At 48.0% G+C, this 18421-nt stretch overlaps 1 protein-coding gene across 2 annotated transcripts in view; it reads right to left on the bottom strand.

Annotated features, from left to right (window-relative positions):
- kirrel3a (kirre like nephrin family adhesion molecule 3a) overlaps positions 1 to 18421 on the bottom strand; it is a 117410-nt gene that overhangs the window by 22241 nt on the left and 76748 nt on the right. For both annotated transcript variants that reach the window (XM_077019288.1, XM_077019289.1), the window contains exons 3-5: positions 15607 to 15756; positions 6538 to 6695; positions 4097 to 4247 (exon numbers count right to left, since the gene is read on the bottom strand). In XM_077019288.1, coding sequence (XP_076875403.1) covers positions 4097 to 4247; positions 6538 to 6695; positions 15607 to 15756 — 459 coding nt within the window. The remainder of the gene's footprint in view (positions 1 to 4096; positions 4248 to 6537; positions 6696 to 15606; positions 15757 to 18421) is intronic.

Raw genomic sequence — 18421 nt, 5'->3', positions numbered from 1 at the left:
TACACAACACAAATCATGTTGTTGTTGTTTTTTTCTTTTCTTTTAAAAACATTGCTGCAATATAAAGCAAAGATGTTATGTCTCTGAATCGTCCTCTGGACCAATTACAACTTCTTTTTAGAAACTACTTTATAAGCCAATTTGCACAAAGGCAGACAAATAAGAGAGGAACTAAAGTGTGAAGGTGTTAACAGAGCGCTGTCTCCTGCGAGCACTGAGACAGGAGTCTATTTTTGTGAGGGTGCTCTTAGGGGAGGTGGGGGGGGGGGGCAGGGAAACAGGTCCTCCGGCTTGATGAGGCGCCCCCCCTCACCTCCTCTCCGTCCGGGAGGAGAGGCGCGCTGGCTGATGAGGAGGTGCGAGTCGCCCGGGGGCCGTCCTGCGGTTCCTGCGGTTCCTGCTCCTCTGCGTCTGGCTGTTAATTACTCCCAGTGAAACGGCGGCACTGTGACACTGCGCTCGTTCACCACGCAGGCGTACGGGAGCAGCAGCGGACCTGCTGGCCATCGATCCTGCCTGTTTACCCCCCCCCCCCCACACACACACACACTCACACACACACACAGACTCGTGGGGGCCAAGAGAACGAGAACAGTGTGGCAAACAACATGTGGGATGATGGAGAGACACGGGGCAGTGAGAGTGTGTGTCAGGAGAGAGTGTGTGTGTAAGGAGAGTGTGTGTGGGGAGAAAGTGTGTGTGTGAGGACAGAGTGTGAGGAGAGAGTGTGTGTGTAAGGAGAGTGTGTAAGGAGAGTGTGTGTGGGGAGATAGTGTGTGTGTAAGGAGAGTGTGTAAGGAGAGTGTGTGAGGAGAGAGTGTGTGTGTGAGGAGAGCGTGTGTGGGGAGAGAGTGTCTGAGGAGAATGTGTGTGTGTGTGTGAGGATAGAGTGTGAGGAGAGAGTGTGTGTGTAAGGAGAGTGTGTGAGGATAGAGTGTGTGAGGAGAGTGTGTGTGTGAGGAGAGAGAGTATGTGTGGGGAGAATGTGTGTGTGGGGACAGTGTGTGTGGGTAGAGTGTGCGTGTGTAGGGACAGTGTGTGTGGGGAGAGTGTGTGTGTGTGGGCAGAGTGTGTGTGTTTGTGGGGAGAGTGTATGTGTGGGGAGAGTGTGTGTGTGTGGGCAGAGTGTGTGTGTTTGTGGGGAGAGTGTGTGTGTGGGGAGAGTGTGTGTGTGGGGACATGTAATCCTAGAAAATGTAATGAGTGTTAATGAGTGTTAGTGAGTGTTAATGTACTAATGTACTACGTGCGGTTCAGAAGGCGGCGATGACCTTTGGAAAACAAAAAATGCAAATGAAGAAAAAAACATTACAAGCATATGTCAGCCTCAGCATACAGCTTCATTTGCAGTGATGTTGATATTAACTTGACTCCGTGAGCAGAAGGAACACCTCATACAGCTGAATGTCTGACTTTCACACGGGATCTATAATAGTTTCCCCTGTCTGTGTGTGTGGGATTGTGTGAGTGTGGGCAGCGGGTACTCAAGTAGACAACAAGTACAAAATATGACTAGAAAGATTCAGCTCACGGTCTGAATCAGCATCCGCGAGGTTCTTGTCACAGTCCCTGAGAGATGTGTACACTCTGGGCAGAAGAAGGACAGATGAACGCCTATGAAGAACATTTTCTGGTGTTCAGGAGGTAACAGGTATGTAGGCCAGAGCTCTTCCTGGCCCAGGGCTTATAAATGATTGTTTGGTAGTGGTTCTGTGGAAAGAACCAGACTAGCATGGGAGGCAGTTCAAAGCAACACACCTACACGGGGGACGCCAGTGACTCATGACAGAGCCGCACTGCGCGACTTGATTTGCTGTTCGTTATTCGGAAGAGAAGTGACAAATATCAGCATGATCAAACAGACGTGGAGTAAGAGACTGTGATGTGAGTTTGATGCTGGAGGTGGGGAGTCTGTTAGCACATCCAGGCTGTAGGGACCAGTAATGAGTCACTTTTGCAGAGAAGACGGAGCTTCCTCACGTTTGACTAACGAAGCCCATTAGTTGTTTCATGTTTCTTCATCTGATTGCACCCGCAGGTCTACTCGCTTTCCCACAATGCAATGGGGGCACCCAGTCTGCCCACCAGTAACAGTGGGGTGGTGGGGTGGTGGTCTGGGGGGGGGGGGGGGGGGGGGGGGGGGCATGTTGGGGGAGCGGGGGGGATGCATGTTGGTGTGCCCATGCAGGTCTGGGGTGTCCAGGCTCATTCCTACTCCAGACCACATTCACCACTCACTCCTACTGCAACTACGCTAAGCACATTTACCTGTTACTGCTAGTGCTCTGCCAAAAACATACTTATGTCTCAAAGTTAATGAAACCTGACATCACAAGACACAGCTTCAGGTACTCAGAGAGAGAGAGAGAAAGAGAGAGGGGGGGGGGGGTAAGAGAGAGAGAGAGAGAGGGGAGAGAGGGAGAGAGAACAAGAAGTAATTGGAAAGCTAATCTCAAGATAGCACATGCAGTCAGTCTGGCTTTATTTTTTCATGATAAGCCTCATTTATCTATACATGAGTGGGTTTAAAACCAAAGGTATAAATCTGAGTGTAAAAAATGTTAAAGGATGCATGTATCCAGTTAGAATGGGGTGTGTTTGGCAAAGCTCTCATCCAGAGTAACTTATATATTTATGTGTGTGTGTGTGTGTGTGTGTGTGTGTGTGTGTGTGTGTGTGTGTGTGTGTGTGTGTGTGTGTGTGTGTGTGTGTGTGTGTGTGTGTGTGTGTGTGATCCAGGACCTTGTTTCTAGCTACCTGCTCTACGAAGTGAAGCATTCTCAGTTCTGGCTCTTGCTTAGCTATGACCACACATGATACCGCAGGACAATAAAACAGAATTTGCAGCCAGGAACACTAGAGCTGTCAGAAGTAATGGCTTCCTAAGCACTATTTTATGCTATATTAGACATACTAAACATCTTTGAAAGGCCCATGAGAATTGAAACACGCTTTGTTCAAAATGCACACTTGTCAGAAATTAACTTTTGATTAGGTTATAATTTCCTAAAAGAATCAGTGATATTTGGCCCCACTTATCATATTCAGAGATGAACGTTCAGTGACAGCTGAAGTTATATAAATGCAAATGACCCCCCCCACCCCACCCCACACACACAACATCAGGGGACCTGTCCACAGTGACTCATACATTGATATGCGTAACATCCACAATAAGCATGTCAGCATAGACAGTATTTGGAAAACACGCACACATATTATATATATAGAAATATATATATATCAAATACCTAATCAACCAGTCCAGTCACATGGCAGCAACCCAATGCATTTAAGATTGTAGACATGGTCAAGATGACTCAATGAAGTTTAGACTGAGCCAAAATGGAGACAAAATGTGCTTTTAAGTAGCTTTGAATGTGGTGTGAGTGTTAGTGCTACACAGGCTGGTCTGAACGTTTCAGAAACTGCTGATCTGCTGGGATTTTCATGTACAACCATCTCTAGGGTTTACAGAGAATGGACCAAAAAAGAGAAAATATCCAGTGAGTGACAGTTCTCTGGGCAAAAAGGCCTTGTTGATAGCAAAGGTCGGAGGAGAATAGCTAGACTGGCAGAAAGGCAACAGTAACTCAAATATCATCTCATTACAACAGCAGTAGTAAAAAGAGCATTACTGAATGAACAAGCAATCCAGCGGACTCCTCCATTGCCAGACCTCAGTTCAGCAGAGCTCCGTGGGAGAAGGTGAAATGGGGGATACGCATTATGTATGTGCAGACAACAGAACTGCAGTGTGATGCTATTGCAACAGTATGGACCAAAATCTCTCAGGAATGTTTCCAGTAGCTTGTTGAATCAATGGCATGAAGAATTAAGGCAGTTCTGAACGCAAAAGGGGCCCCAACTAGCAACTTAATAAAGTGGCCGGGGAGTGCACATACAGTGTGTATATACACCCACACATACAGTGTGTATATACACCCACACATACACATATAGAAGCACATTTGTCTGAGGATGTGGGGCAGCGCCACAGAGGGTTTTCGTTTCTGAATTATTTATCGAAGGAGGAGATAGAACAAAACAATGAGGGCTGCGCTATGCTAATGCACTAGCCCAGAGGGCCGCTCACGCTGGACGTCGATGGTGACGGTGGCCTCTTTGCCATTGGGCGCTGCTTTGTTGGAGGCACGGCAGGTGATGCGCTGGCCACTCTCGACGTTGGCGGCGGAGATGTAGAGAGTGCTGACCGTACTCTCCTCCTGCCCGTCCCTCTGCAGCGTCTGCAGGAGGAAAAACGAGAGCTCGTTTAGAACAGCACGCGGGCGCGTGAGGCGAAAAAGAGTCGGAGCGCGTTTGATCTTCTGTTCCCTCACGCTTCCCTAGAACAGAGATCAGAGACCTATTGCACAGATGTGTCGTCAAACCGCTTCCAGCCAGCCAGCCCCCCTGTTTCTGGATTTCCGAAGCACATCTTGCCATGGGCACATGGACAAAGAAACACCAACAAAGAGCTTTTGCCCCTCCACAGACATCTGACTTTCAGCCCTGTGCACCACACACCAGTCTCTTTGGGCCTTAAGTTGTTTTTGCTGGGCTGATACACTACTGTGGGCAGAGCACTGAACCTCAGAACAAGGGTACAACCTGGTATCACCGAATCGTCACCTTGATATGACTTAATAAGAACAGTCAGGTTTTTAAAAATTGCATCACAACCCAAGACAAAGTTACGGACACAATATGAAGTCGTCAGCGATTATAGATGAGCAGTGGTTTTTGCCAGCATCCTCTTATTGTAAGTGTGGAGATTGGGGATATCTAACTCATTAACTCATTTCCACCGAAGTGTCTGTGTGGAAACAGTATCGCTCAAGCTCTCAGGGTGACCCCAAAGAAAATAAATAAAGAATGGGGCCGATTGTTCAAGGATATTGACTTCATCTATAACAGCCTGGTCCCCTAAGCTGTGTCAGACACACACCCAGATTTAATCAAATCAAGCAATAAAAGTGTGCTGGGAAAACTTCTATCCTAAAGGAACATATACCACCATAAACCCTCCCCATTTAAACGAGCACCATTTCTTTTCTTAGTTTAATGCTGTTTTTTCACCCTCTTTTATATATCTGCTCTGATTTAGAAGGACAACTGTATCGTTCTGAACAAAGTTCTCAAATCATAAAACATTTATCAGTGCTCAATTATGAACTGCAGTTTTGGTAAAAAAAAATCTTTTCGGTTTCAAACCGAAACAGACACTTTGTCATCAAAAGCTTCCACGCTATTCCAATGTTCGTTTAAAAGAGAGAGAGAGAGATCGCGTTTATCCCTGATCCATGGATGCTGACTTGATTTACAAGACACTGCCCAAACCATCATTCAGGCTAATTGCTACGGCAGGCGTTTCCTCCTCATTAAAGTGCTCCATCATTTCTGAAACATTTCCAAAGTGGCTCCCGTCTGGCTGATTGGACTGGAAAGCAAATGTTCTTGGTAAACGGTGTTAACCTGTGGCTAGTTTGCTTATGTCTAAACGAGGGCCGGATAATTAATGAGCAGGCTGACTCTCTAGTGAGTTTCCAAAGGGTGAGCCTCACCACGAATAAGTAGATTACAACTCCCTTCACCGGGGGAACACTCTCAAACACGCCACCACGTTCCTCTCAATTTTCCACCCAGAGCTGACAAAGTGAGCAGATTGCCTAGGAACACATCCATAATTGAGAGCTCTGGAACCTCTCCCTTTTTTTGTCATATTTAAAGCGTAGTATTCGAGCTCCAGTTTGCCCTGAGGATTAAATTAAAAATTACTTGTCATTAAATTGACAGTGCCAACCTTTTTGAAGACGTGCGGGTGTGCGGAGATGGCGGATTTATGAAACAGTAACGTTTCTCTGCAGTTAGGGTACCGCACTCTATATTTACATACATGTAGGCGGGCAACCTGAGTGATCTGATATAAAATTTGTAATATATATGCACTACATTTTACATTATATATATATATATATATATATATATATATATATATATATATATATATATATATATATATGAGAGAGAGAGAAGGGGGAGACAGAAAAAGGGGGATGGGGTGGAGAGAGAGAGAGAGAGAGAAAGAGTGATGGAGGGAAAGAGAAAGAGAAAGGGGGATGGGGTGGAGGGAAAGAGTCAAGATTGTAGTGAAGTACACAAGGTTTCCAGAGAAACAAGACATGGTCTTTCATCAGCTCTGCAAAATGCATGTGTGTGTGTGTGTGTGTGTGTGTGTGTGTGTGTGTGTGTGTGTGTGTGTGTGTGTGTGTGTATGTATGTATGTGTGTGTGTGTGTGTGTGTGTGTGTGTGTGTGTGTGTGTGTGTGTGTGTGTGTGTGTGTGTGTATGTATGCATTGACTGGCAAAGCCTCCACAAGCGATCTTTTTTTTTACATCCATTACCCTACATCACGTTTTTTTTTGCAGTTGTAGCCTATTGCGCAGATTGGAGTGTGTGAAGCTGCGTGTGCGGCTCCGTGCTCTGTTTACATAAACGTGTTGTTGAAGCTCTGCGACAGGCGGCAGCAGCTCTACCTTAGTGTACATCGCTCCGTTCAGCACTTCACCGTTCCGGGTCCAGATGATGGAGGCAGCCGGCTTGGCGTTGTTGGCGCGGCAGGTCAAGTTCAGCGGGTTACCCGACCTCAGGCTCACCACAGGGGCACCGATGATCACGGGGTCATCGGGAGGAACTGCGGGATGAGATGACGTTATATTTATTAGATCATGCTGCATACAGAGAGGAGGATCTTCAATGTCCGTACAGAGAGGACGGTGAGTGTGAGAGGACAGAGGTCCATTATCTCATTGGAAAAAAGGAAACTCAAAAAGAAAAGTCAGCCTGAAAGAAAGAGACAGATACTGAGAAGAGAGACAGAAAGAGAGAGATCAAGGGATGAGCAAGGGGGCGGGTGGGGTTGGGGGGGTTAGAAGCAAAATGTAGGTTCCTGAATAGCACTGATTGGGCTCCTCTCTTTAGGACGCTCTGATCACCCTGGTTTCCATTCAAACTCGGGTGAATTATTGATTGAGCGCTCGGCTCATTAGAGAGCATATCTAGGGCAAGCCTAAATCAAAGGCGGCAAGCAGCTGGCACATCCGGACTACTCAAGAGAGACAGAAAAGGGAGGGGGGGGCAGAGGGGGGTGTCAAGGGCTCCAATGGGAGAGCTAGTAAAGAGAGGAGGAGACATACAAGATTACGAAAGAGTTCTAGGGATGTTGACTTCATTAGGAGGCGAGCTGAGTTCCCTCCTCTGAGTTCTGGGACACTGCTGATCTGGCTCCTGAACGCATTCATTCTGTGTGCTGCTTCATCCAATCAAATTATAAGAACAATTACTTGCTTGGGAGACGAGAGAGATGCAGGGGTGAGGTGTTTACAGCCGGGGCCGTAACGAACCACCTCCGTTTGTGCACAGCGACTTCAGGAGCGACTCGTGCGTCCGCGGCGTGACCTCCGCTCTCATCTGCCCCGGCAGCACAGGGGCGTCTGAAGCTCAGGCTGCTTCTAGGAGCCCATCTGTGAGCAGAGCTGGAGCTGATTTATTAGCCCGGATTAGTTCACTGGAACCAATCAAGTCGCCCTCCGGCCCAAGAACTCGTACGCTGAAAGTGAAGGAACGGCTCTCCACGCAGCAGCCACCATAAATATCATAGTGCCGCCTGCAATCTTCCTGTCAAGGCCTCCGTCTGAAGTGGAGGAAAGATGGAGCGAGTTGAGCTAGGAGGCTCGCCATGTTATCACTGTTCTAAAAACTGATTATTTAAGAAGGGGCAAACACTGTGTACACTAGAAAAAGGAAAACACTGCTCCATTGGCCACTACTGCTGGATAACACACCAAAACCTCATCAGGTCAAGACAACATTTACAGTGTGATTCTTCATATGCTCATAATCCAGAGGAGATCAACCCACTAAATCCATTCTTCTAAAGCCTGACAGTGGCTTAATCAACTTACCTATCATCATTACAGCCACGTTTGCAAATATGCCTCAGTCTAATGGCTCCAAATTGGTGATTTAACATGCCCAGTCAATAGATCTCTCTCGAGCAGGTCAACGGACTGAATTAATCGCCCCCGATTTAATTGCTGTTCAGAGCTCCAGAAACACTCCAACACTCCCTAACTGAAGCTTGGCTCCTTGTCGCCGAATTACTTTTCTCTCTGCCCTCTTGATACACGAGACCCATGAGACGTTTCCTCACTCGTTTGAGCCTGTGTGGGGAGGAGGGCCGGAGAAAGGAGAAAAATGGAGCAATTTCATTTTGGAAAACAGAGAAAAAGGTACGCTCGGGGAAATGTGACCTATTTTCTAATGTACCTGGATCCGGTCTGAGATCTGGAGACGTCTTTCTCTCAGGAATAGGTAGCTGAGAGGATTAATCACTTTGGTTGTGGGCTCAGTCACCGTAGCCCACAGCAGCCTGGAGCCCAAGGTAATTAGCCTACTCCACCAACAGGATTAGCTCAAGGTAGTCATGGGATGCTCTTGACGAGAAACCCCCTAACGAGCCCCCCCCCCCCAATCCTCCTTCAACAACAACATGCAAACCACGATCAGGTGGGAGGTATGAAACAGGAGAGAGGACTGAAGAGGACTTGTGCAGCGTAAAACACAGAGGAGCCAGTCGAATGAGCCGGTCTGTGATGATGGGCGATGCTCCCTCATTAATTACAGCATGCACAGGCTTAATGGTAGAGTGCTAATGCTTTCAGAGTCCTTGTTAAGGTTAGTTTGCCTCTGCCATCTTAAGACTGAAAACACAACGCAGCGCTTTTCTGTGCAGGTGTAAAAGACGTCTTGATGACACAACCTGCTAATGAGAGACTGAGGGAGGGAAGGAAATGTTGGAAGAATAATCAGAACATGAAACAGAAAAGCAGACCCCTAAACTTACATTTGTAACTTATTTGCCAGTGCTTCATAATTTACGATATCATCACTGATAGCAGCATGGATGAGTGAATTTTTATCTTTCTTGGGCAATTTCAATCACATCGCAGGAACTTCAAAGAAAATTCATTATATTCTCAATTATCACACATTCAGTGAGTTGTGGTGCTTCCTGATTGATTAGCAACTACTGAAAACTGTTACGGTACAATACCAAGATTTGAATTTTTTTTATATTTCTGCAACGTGATTGCATTTAAGTGCTACTTAAGCGAAGAATTGCCTTCATGTCGTTGTAAAGAAAGCAAATTCAAAATCACAAAGCTTTTCAAATGAAAGAATTACAGAATATGAAATATGAAATATGGAAAACACACGCTGCTGTGAATGTGGATATATTGGCGTGATGAATACGGCATGATGGTGCGTGGCAGCAGGACCCGACGGTAATAGAGGTGTGAGCAGAGAGATGACAGACAGTACCACAGCACCTCTGTGTCACAGACCGCACGGTTCACTGCAGCTGTGGTGCACCGCGAGGAGCCACACATCTCACCATTTTGGGCTGCGTAGACAAATTGCAGTAAATGCCGGAGTTTGTCTTCATCTGCCTTCATTTACACGTCTGCTGTCAAAAGGATTGGCCTCCTACAGGTGACACACTAGCCTGGAGACCTGGTTGTTGCCTCTTAACATAATACAGCAGTTCCACCAATCAAATATCATACATAGCCAAAAGTATGTGGACACTAAATACAACAATTTGAGCAATTTGAGTAGGATTTTTCATTTTAAAACCACGGGTATTGGTTGGCTCCATCTTTTTGGCTATTACAGCATTCATGAGTCTGTGTTTGAGGGAATTAGTGCTTTTTGTTGTGCAGTCGGAAGAGTGTTTGTGAGGTGAGGCACGGATATCAGATGAATAAGTTAGGAAGAACATTCCAAATCATCCCAGAGGTGTTGAGAATACAAAAGCTCTGCAGTTCGTTGGAGTTCCTAAACACCAACATGTCAACCAATGTTTTGTAGCCCTCAGCCTTTGCACAAAGGCTTAAGCAAACAGCTACAGGACAGGGCTTTGCCCAAACTTCTCACAAACTTTGTAAGCATATTTTATATGCTGTAAAACTCTTCACCGGAACCTCTGGGTCCAGCCCAAACTCAAAAAACAGGTCCAGACAATAATTATTCTTCTCCAACAAGCTTTAACATCTTCTCCACACGTTCTGGTAGGGAGCGTTCCTCTGGCATACACCAAACCCAAATACAACCATCAGACTGTCAGGGAGTGAAGCACGATTCATCAGTCCAGAGATGGTGGTTCTACTGCTCCGTCCAGTGCCGAGTGCTTCACAGCCATTCCAGCCATCGCTTGACACAGCGAGTGTGCGGCTGCTCAACCATGGAGACCCGTATCACGAAGCTCCCAGTTCAAAGCTGTTGTGCTGATGCTGCTTCCAGAGACAACGTGGAATTCTTGCGAGTGATGCAACAGGATTTCTTGCACGCGGTGAACTACAGCTCTCGGAGGCACTGCGCGGCGAGGTTGCGTGGTCTGCTCGGTCCACTGTAGAATGCCTCTTTTTCACACTAATAGCACTTACGGTTGAGCAGTGCAGACGTGGCAGGTCAAAGTTTCACAAACACTCGTGGACTTGTGGAAGAGGTGACATCCTACGACAATGCCACGGTTAATGTCACTGAGCACGACAGACTTTACGTGTTTGTGTGTGGTGACTGCCTGGCTGTGTGCATGATCTTACACACCTGTTAAAAATGGTTGTGTTTTAAACACCTAAACAAAAACACCTCAGTAATGAGGAGGGGTGTCCATATAATTTTGGCCATACTTAATTTTCCACAGTCCTGAATATGAGAGACATTTCCTTGAAACTACTATGACTATAAAGACTGGTGAGTGGGTTCAGTCGCAGTCCTCTGTTATACTCAGCAGCTGAGACCTTGGTAACCCACACATTCAGTGAGGAAACGGCCTTGACGCACATGAGTAACCGAGTAACAGCACTCAGTCATACATTTCTAGAATGAGTGTTAATTGAATTACTACACCGCCAAAAAGAGGCTTTTCACCAGTTCCATCTGAAGGCCAGCTGCTTTAAATACCGTAAGGGGCCGTGTGCAAATGCAGTGCACATGCTCGCAGATGAAGAGCAGTCATGGCCCACTGGCCCCACAGCACAAAAGTCCCTGCGGCATGATCTCGCTGGAGAGACATTGTGCTCAGCTCCTGTTCCTACCCGCTGCTCACAACTGACTGTGACAGCGCCGGGGTAACAGCAGATAGCAGAGAAGAGCCTGACAGCTCACGCCCCTCTCCCTCCTCCTCCTCCTCTTCCTCACCCCCCCAACTAAGATGTCATAATGTTATTTTGCGGTGATACTTTATGATTTCAAAGGAGATGAATGTAGCCAAACCTGCGATTTGGGGGCCGGGACGGTGAGTTGCCGGCGGCCATGAGGGAAGTTTTAAGAAAGGCGAGCCCAGGATGGGGGTCTGAAGGAAGGTGCCATAGTGACGGGCCGACCCACGACTGGGTTTGTCTGGGAAAGGAGAGCAGCCACGAATGTTCCTGCACGCTCACCGCCTACCCAACAAAGTGTGGCATTCAAGAAACGAGGCCCAGCTCTTCCAGACATTGTCACGATTTGTGAAAAATTATGGCAGAGCGGCGTATGTGCACACACCCAGTTGAGCGTGTGAGGGAGTTGGGCGTGTGAGGGAGCTGTGTGTGTGTGAGGGAGCTGGGTGTGTGAGGGAGCTGTGTGTGTGTGTGAGGGAGCTGGGTGTGTGAGGGAGCTGTGTGTGTGTGAGGGAGCTGTGTGTGTGTGAGGGAGCTGGGTGTGTGAGGGAGCTGGGTGTGTGAGGGAGTTGGGTGTGTGAGGGAGCTGGGCGTGTGAGGGGGCTGGGCGTGTGAGGGGGCTGGGCGTGTGAGGGAGCTGGGCGTGTGAGGGAGTTGGGCGTGTGAGGGAGCTGGGCTTGTGAGGGGGCTGGGCGTGTGAGGGAGCTGGGCGTGTGAGGGAGTTGGGTGTGTGAGGGAGCTGGGTGTGTGAGGGAGTTGGGCGTGTGAGGGAGTTGGGTGTGTGAGGGAGCTGGGCGTGTGAGGGGGCTGGGCGTGTGAGGGAGTTGGGTGTGTGAGGGAGCTGGGTGTGTGAGGGAGTTGGGTGTGTGAGGGAGCTGGGCGTGTGAGGGAGCTGGGCGTGTGAGGGAGCTGGGAGTATGAGGGAGTTGGGCGTGTGAGGGAGTTGGGTGTGTGAGGGAGCTGGGCGTGTGAGGGAGTTGGGTGTGTGAGGGAGCTGGGCGTGTGAGGGAGCTGGGTGTGTGAGGGAGCTGTGTGTGTGTGAGGGAGTTGGGCGTGTGAGGGGGCTGGGTGTGTGAGGGGGCTGGGTGTGTGAGGGAGCTGGGCGTGTGAGGGAGTTGGGTGTGTGAGGGAGCTGGGCGTGTGAGGGAGTTGGGTGTGTGAGGGAGCTGGGAGTATGAGGGAGTTGGGTGTGTGAGGGAGCTGGGAGTATGAGGGAGTTGGGTGTGTGAGGAAGCTGGGAGTATGAGGGAGTTGGGCGTGTGAGGGGGCTGGGCGTGTGAGGGAGCTGGGAGTGTGAGGGAGCTGGGCGTGTGAGGGAGCTGGGCTTGTGAGGGGGCTGGGCGTGTGAGGGAGCTGGGCGTGTGAGGGAGCTGGGCGTGTGAGGGAGCTGGGAGTATGAGGGAGTTGGGAGTATGAGGGAGTTGGGCGTGTGAGGGAGCTGGGCTTGTGAGGGGGCTGGGCTTGTGAGGGAGCTGGGAGTGTGAGGGGGCTGGGTGTGTGAGGGAGCTGGGCTTGTGAGGGAGTTGGGTGTGTGAGGGAGCTGGGCTTGTGAGGGGGCTGGGCGTGTGAGGGGGCTGGGTGTGTGAGGGGGCTGGGTGTGTGAGGGAGTTGGGCGTGTGAGGGGGCTGGGAGTGTGAGGGAGCTGGGCGTGTGAGGGGGCTGGGCGTGTGAGGGAGCTGTGTGTGTGAGGGAGCTGGGAATGTGAGAGAGCTGGGCTTGTGAGGGGGCTGGGCGTGTGAGGGGGCTGGGCGTGTGAGGGGGCTGGGAGTGTGAGGGAGCTGGGAGTGTGAGGGAGCTGGTTTCAGATACAGCGGACATACTGCCCACTCCTGCACCAGAGCAAAGACATGGCGATGGTGTCCAGGTTCATGTCCAACTCCATCTCCGTCTAAATCTGTCTTCCACGTTGGCTCCTCACTGTTTGCTCTGCCCAGTCCAATCTGTGTCTGACGTCCCGAGCTGGAGGCACCACACAGTCTGACATTAACATGAGGGAGACTGGGGTGAGAGGACGTTCACTGCTGTAAATATTGGCTTGCTGTGAAACGGAAAACTTCTCTCCGAAGAATTAAAAATGTGAGGGGAAGAAAACTTTCTCTAGCATTGCTTTCTCAGTCGTATCGTTCTCAAAGGCAGAGTGTTGTAGCTGAACCCAGCAACTGTTTCAGGATTACCAATTTGGCTTTAACAGAGAAAAAAGTACCTTGAGTTCTCTTTTATTAGTACCGGGTCGTGCCAAACTTCTGTGCACTATTCCTTGTGCAGTATGTACTTAGCCAAGCAGCACCGCGTTCACACTCAAGGACTAACTGGAACTCAGCATACACATACACCTTCAAATTTTATACAAATCTTTATTTCCCAAGATTCCTTTTAGACTCTCATGTGTTCAACTCCAGATTAAAGTTTCTTTGTGTTGGCCTAAGACTTTGTGCTTGTTTGTCAGTGTTATTGCACCATTGATTGCCAGCCTTTAAATTTTTTAAAGTCAAACTTAGTTTCCGAGGACAACTTTAGACCGTTTTGTTGATTTGAACATTCTAATGCTCCCATTAGTGGGGGGCTTTCATTTTTATCTTCTATTTTTTATTTATACACAGTGATAATTTGAGCACCATGGGGCATAGATTGGAGTCTGAGATGTCATTGGCTGTGTACAGAGCCAGTCCTGATGGGGATACTGTGTAAAGAAGCACAAAGAAAGACAAAAAGCAGAGAGGATTAAACTCATGATATCTTCTCATTACAGCTTCAGAAGAGACGCTCTCTGCTTCTGTTCAATTACTCAACCACGAGGCCATCATCTGGGAGTTGTTCCAAGCTCTGCCTTCTTCCTCCACCGACTCTTTTATACAGCGGTGACCTTTGCCGGCCCAGGGCTGGTTCCGCTGTTCCCTTAGTGGGGCCACAGCATGGAAGCCAGAAGGGATTTCCCAGGATCTAATGAGCCTCAGGGGCCCGTGTTCCGGTCCGGGTGTCTGCACCGCCTCATGCCTTATTCAGCCGCCGCGTGTCTCCCCGACCCTCTCGGAGGTGCAAGGTTCAAATGTTAATCAAGCAGGGCAGCTATGCCCCGCCCCACCAGGGCCACGACTGATGCAGCTGCCTCACTGTTGACTGGGTGGAATGTGTACTGAAGACTCGGTGTCATGTTTGGGCTGGTAACGCAAGCGCAGTGTGGCCCTCAAATTCATTAAAGGCTTGGAGCCGGCGTGAGGAGCAGCACTGAGGACGGAGCTCCAAGCCCTGGACGCTTTCAACACTTCAGACCGCAACACAGCTGATTAAACTCGTCACTTAATTATCCAGCCCTTCAAGAACCGAAAGAGGAAACGTATTAAACTAAGCACTGGCTGCCTGAATGAAGTTTGTCACGATGGATTCTGGGGGAAGACTGATTTAAGCTAGAGGCATAGCCAGGGTGCTGGAATATTAAAATCCCTCCAAACACACTCCAAACACACGCCTTCAAAGTTAGAAAACAGACAGAAGGGGGAAGGGAGAGAGGGAGAGAGGGAGAGAAGGCTGAGATTCACCAGCACTCGTCCAATTAGGTTTGAAAAGAATGCTGAGCTGTAAGAGATAGTGAGATAAAGAGAGATAGAGAGAGATACAGAAAGAAAGAGATAGAAGGGAAAGGATGGAGGAGAGAGAGAGAGAGCGAGAGAGAGCACCGACAGTGGTCACAGCCTACTGCACTCGGGTGGGGATGTGACAGTGGAGGATTGATTGTGGCACCACCCTCACATTAACTTCATTACTTCACTCTGGAGCCAGACCGTGGCTTTGTAGGCAACTTTTAAGAAGTTAGCCAGTTTGTCTGGGATTAAATGTCAGGCTAATGGCTGAGCCCACGGGAGCTTGATGATTAGTCTCTCCTGCCACCAGACCAGAGAAAAAAAAATTAAAAATAAAAACAAATGGTTGCCCCTCATCTATAATTAATCATTTTAATGGACCTAAAATCACGAACATCTTCACTTCCCTCTAAGTAACCAGCTTTAGATTACGTGGCCAAAAGAGTGGTGCTTAGGACCCAGAATAATGAACTGATACCCCTGGAATATATCATGGTTTTAACAAGGAGGAGAGATCAATAATGATAATAAGACCCCATCCTTCGGTCTGCGGAGAGGCACGTCTGATGCAGTGCATTTGCATCAGAGCATCATTGATTAGGATTCGCAGGAGATGGAAAACATATCTGAGGTCTTTTACTACAGCCGATTAGCCCTGATCTGAAAATGTTCCACATTTATCTGAATCAAATGTCTGTTCTGCTCTGTAATTAGAACAAAAAAAGGTGCTTCCTCTACTCTTCACATGGCCACACCACGTACGGGGCGAGCGGGAAGGCGGTCAGGCTACGGGGGGGCTCACCCAGCACGGTGAGGCGGGCCGCCCGTGACCGGATGGCAGCTTGGATGCCCTGGCACTCGAAACTCCCGTCATCGCTGAGGTTGGTCTGCTGGATCAGGAGGTGATACTCGCCTTTGCTGTGGTCCCCAACCACCTCGTAGCGTGGGTGACCTGCCAGAAGAGTGAACCACTGTTAATTGACCACTTGTTAACTTTTCCACTGACCTCAAAGGAGTGTCTGAATTTACCAGAAGGACATTTTAGATTACAGATACAGATATGTACAGATAATAAAGATAAACGTAACAAGCTCAACAGTGCAACAAACACATGAACAGAGTCAGTCATCAAACTTCAGCACGACTGTAAGGCCATTAAATTATTATTATTATTATTATTATTATTATTATTATTATTATTATTATTATTATTATTATTATTATTCAGGAGATATTCACTACTGAAATACAACTCCTGTTCAGTCACCAGGTATCTGCTGAGACCTTTTGCTTCTCCGGTACACTGAAACAAATCTGTGCTTCTTAGTGGTGATGATACTCATCAAGATGGCTAACACTTCACTTAACAAACAGACCCACAAGGTCCGTCCTTGGCTGTCTTCTCATCCTCCAGTGAGGACAGGAGGTAATGGAGTGAGAAGAGTAAACACTGCTGTTCAAGTAGGTCAACAGCCATTGAGACAAAGTAAAGACACACACACACAGCAAAGACGCTTTTGTACGTGCACTGTGGCATCGAGGAAAAACGATGATTGAATGCGGTGAGCCCTCCGTCTGAAACAACTACCTTGTCATCATGCTCACTGGCTGCTCCAATAGATGGAATAGACGTTAGAGACCGTAGCACGTTTGTTAGCATGCATGTCAAGCACCTCTACCACATTCATCAAGAACACAGAAGAACCCACACAAGACAAAATCCTCAAGTCTCTAGTCACTGATTCCAAACACAGAAGGTAACGCTAAATGCGATACAGGAAATATATACTGTTGATGGACTTCGGTTTATGTCTAATTCAAATCTTAATCTCATTCTTCATATTATTTTTCTGTGTAGTACATCAAATAACGGCCGCATGGTTTCTGGCTGAAGCTTGGCTTGATGTAAGGCTAAATAACTTTAACAGTGTGTGATTCAGCAGGCCAGCACAGCTGTGTCTGATACTGCTGAGAGATCAGTAGTGTCACTCCCACCTCTACCAATTCTGTGTCTGATACTGCTGAGGGATCAGTAGTGTCACTCCCACCTCTACCCCATTCTGCTGACTCCAGCTCTGACTGAAGAGGAAATAGCCCACTACTGCAAAGCTTTTGGGCTGCGTCTTAAGACAGAGCACCTTAAGATGGTAACAAAAGGTAATGGCGGGAGGTTGCAGACAGACTGTGAGGCTTAACTGGTGCAATGCTGGTTTAGAGAGGATGGCGCTGTCGCACACCAGTGACTGCACCTAACGGGCAGACTAGCGCTGTCCTGATAGCTTCATCTAAAATCAATGGTGTTTCACTTTTACCATTTGATACACCTTGAGATTTTCTTTCTTTTTTTTTTTTAAAAGCTCCCATTCAATTTAGAATGATTTCATTAGAACTAGCGATGCAAAGAAACCATCCCCAGCCGCCCACGCTAATTATTTTTACATTTTCTTTACCAAATGTCTCAAGACAATGGGTCATGAAAGGAAGCACATGGATTGAACTCTGGCGGAAGTCCTGTGCAAATGGCTGTGGGCTGATGTGGGAACAGTGGGGCCTGCAAGGGGGCGTGGGGGAGGGCTAGGGGGGCGTGGGGGAGGGCTCGGGGTAGGTGGGGTAGGGCTCGGGGTGGGTGGGGGGCAGAGATTTATTTCCACAAGGAGAGTGTGGGCATCTCATTGGCACATCAATGTAGAGTAGCAGGGATGAACCTTGACTGAGTGAAGGCTGATCAAAGCAATAAACAGATGAAGGAGGGGGCTGGAAGAATAAGGGGGAGTAACAGGAGACATGAAGCCTCCGACCAGCCTGCACCACATCAGCAGCGGTACGGGTGGAGATCGCTGAAGCTTCACAAACACAAGATTGCAGAGGACGATTTATTTATTTTATTTTCTTGGCATGAGTACTTGTTTTCGATTTCGATAAGCGGGATTTTGTGTTTAAAGGACTACTATGAAACTGTGCCAGTGGACTGTGGTAAAATATGTAGTAGGGTGCATCTGAATGCCCTAAGATAAGCAAAACTGTTTAATAATCGCTGTAGAAAACAATACAATGTAAATGTTAATAGGAAAACACTGACCAGTCTTTCACAGTAGAACCTAAACCCATTAGGACCACCACACTCAACATTAGGACCACCACACTCAACTGCCAATAAGCAAATGTACGTGGGGGGGGGTGGTAATTCCTGCCTCACCACAGACCAGTCACGTTAAAGCAACAGAGCCCAACCACCCAGCTACCCCACCCCCACTCAGCTACCCCCACCCCCACCCAGCTACCCCACCCAGCTACCCCCACCCCATCCAGCTACCCCCACCCAGCTACTCCACCCCCACCCCCACCCAGCTACCCCCCTGGACCAAGGAACAGCTGGACATGGTCCTGTACCAGGTCCTGTTCCTGTAGCCAATTCAACTAATTAAAGTACTGGATGATGCCAAATGATCGCTTAATTACATAAGACAGGCTGTGTTAAAGAGGTCAGTGCCTGTTTATTTATTTAAAGCTGTCTTCTTAGAAAATACTGAAAATACCGTGTGGAAATAAAAAAATAATAAAAATTTAAATGCATCCTTTTTTTATAGCCATATAAAAAATGACAAAAAAAATTTGTG

This window comes from Brachyhypopomus gauderio, chromosome 10 (assembly GCF_052324685.1).
Source record: "Brachyhypopomus gauderio isolate BG-103 chromosome 10, BGAUD_0.2, whole genome shotgun sequence".
In the NCBI taxonomy this organism is placed as follows: Eukaryota; Metazoa; Chordata; class Actinopteri; order Gymnotiformes; family Hypopomidae; genus Brachyhypopomus; species Brachyhypopomus gauderio.
The sequence above is the reverse complement of the archived record's forward strand: the minus strand, read 5'-3'. Positions and strand labels throughout refer to the sequence as shown.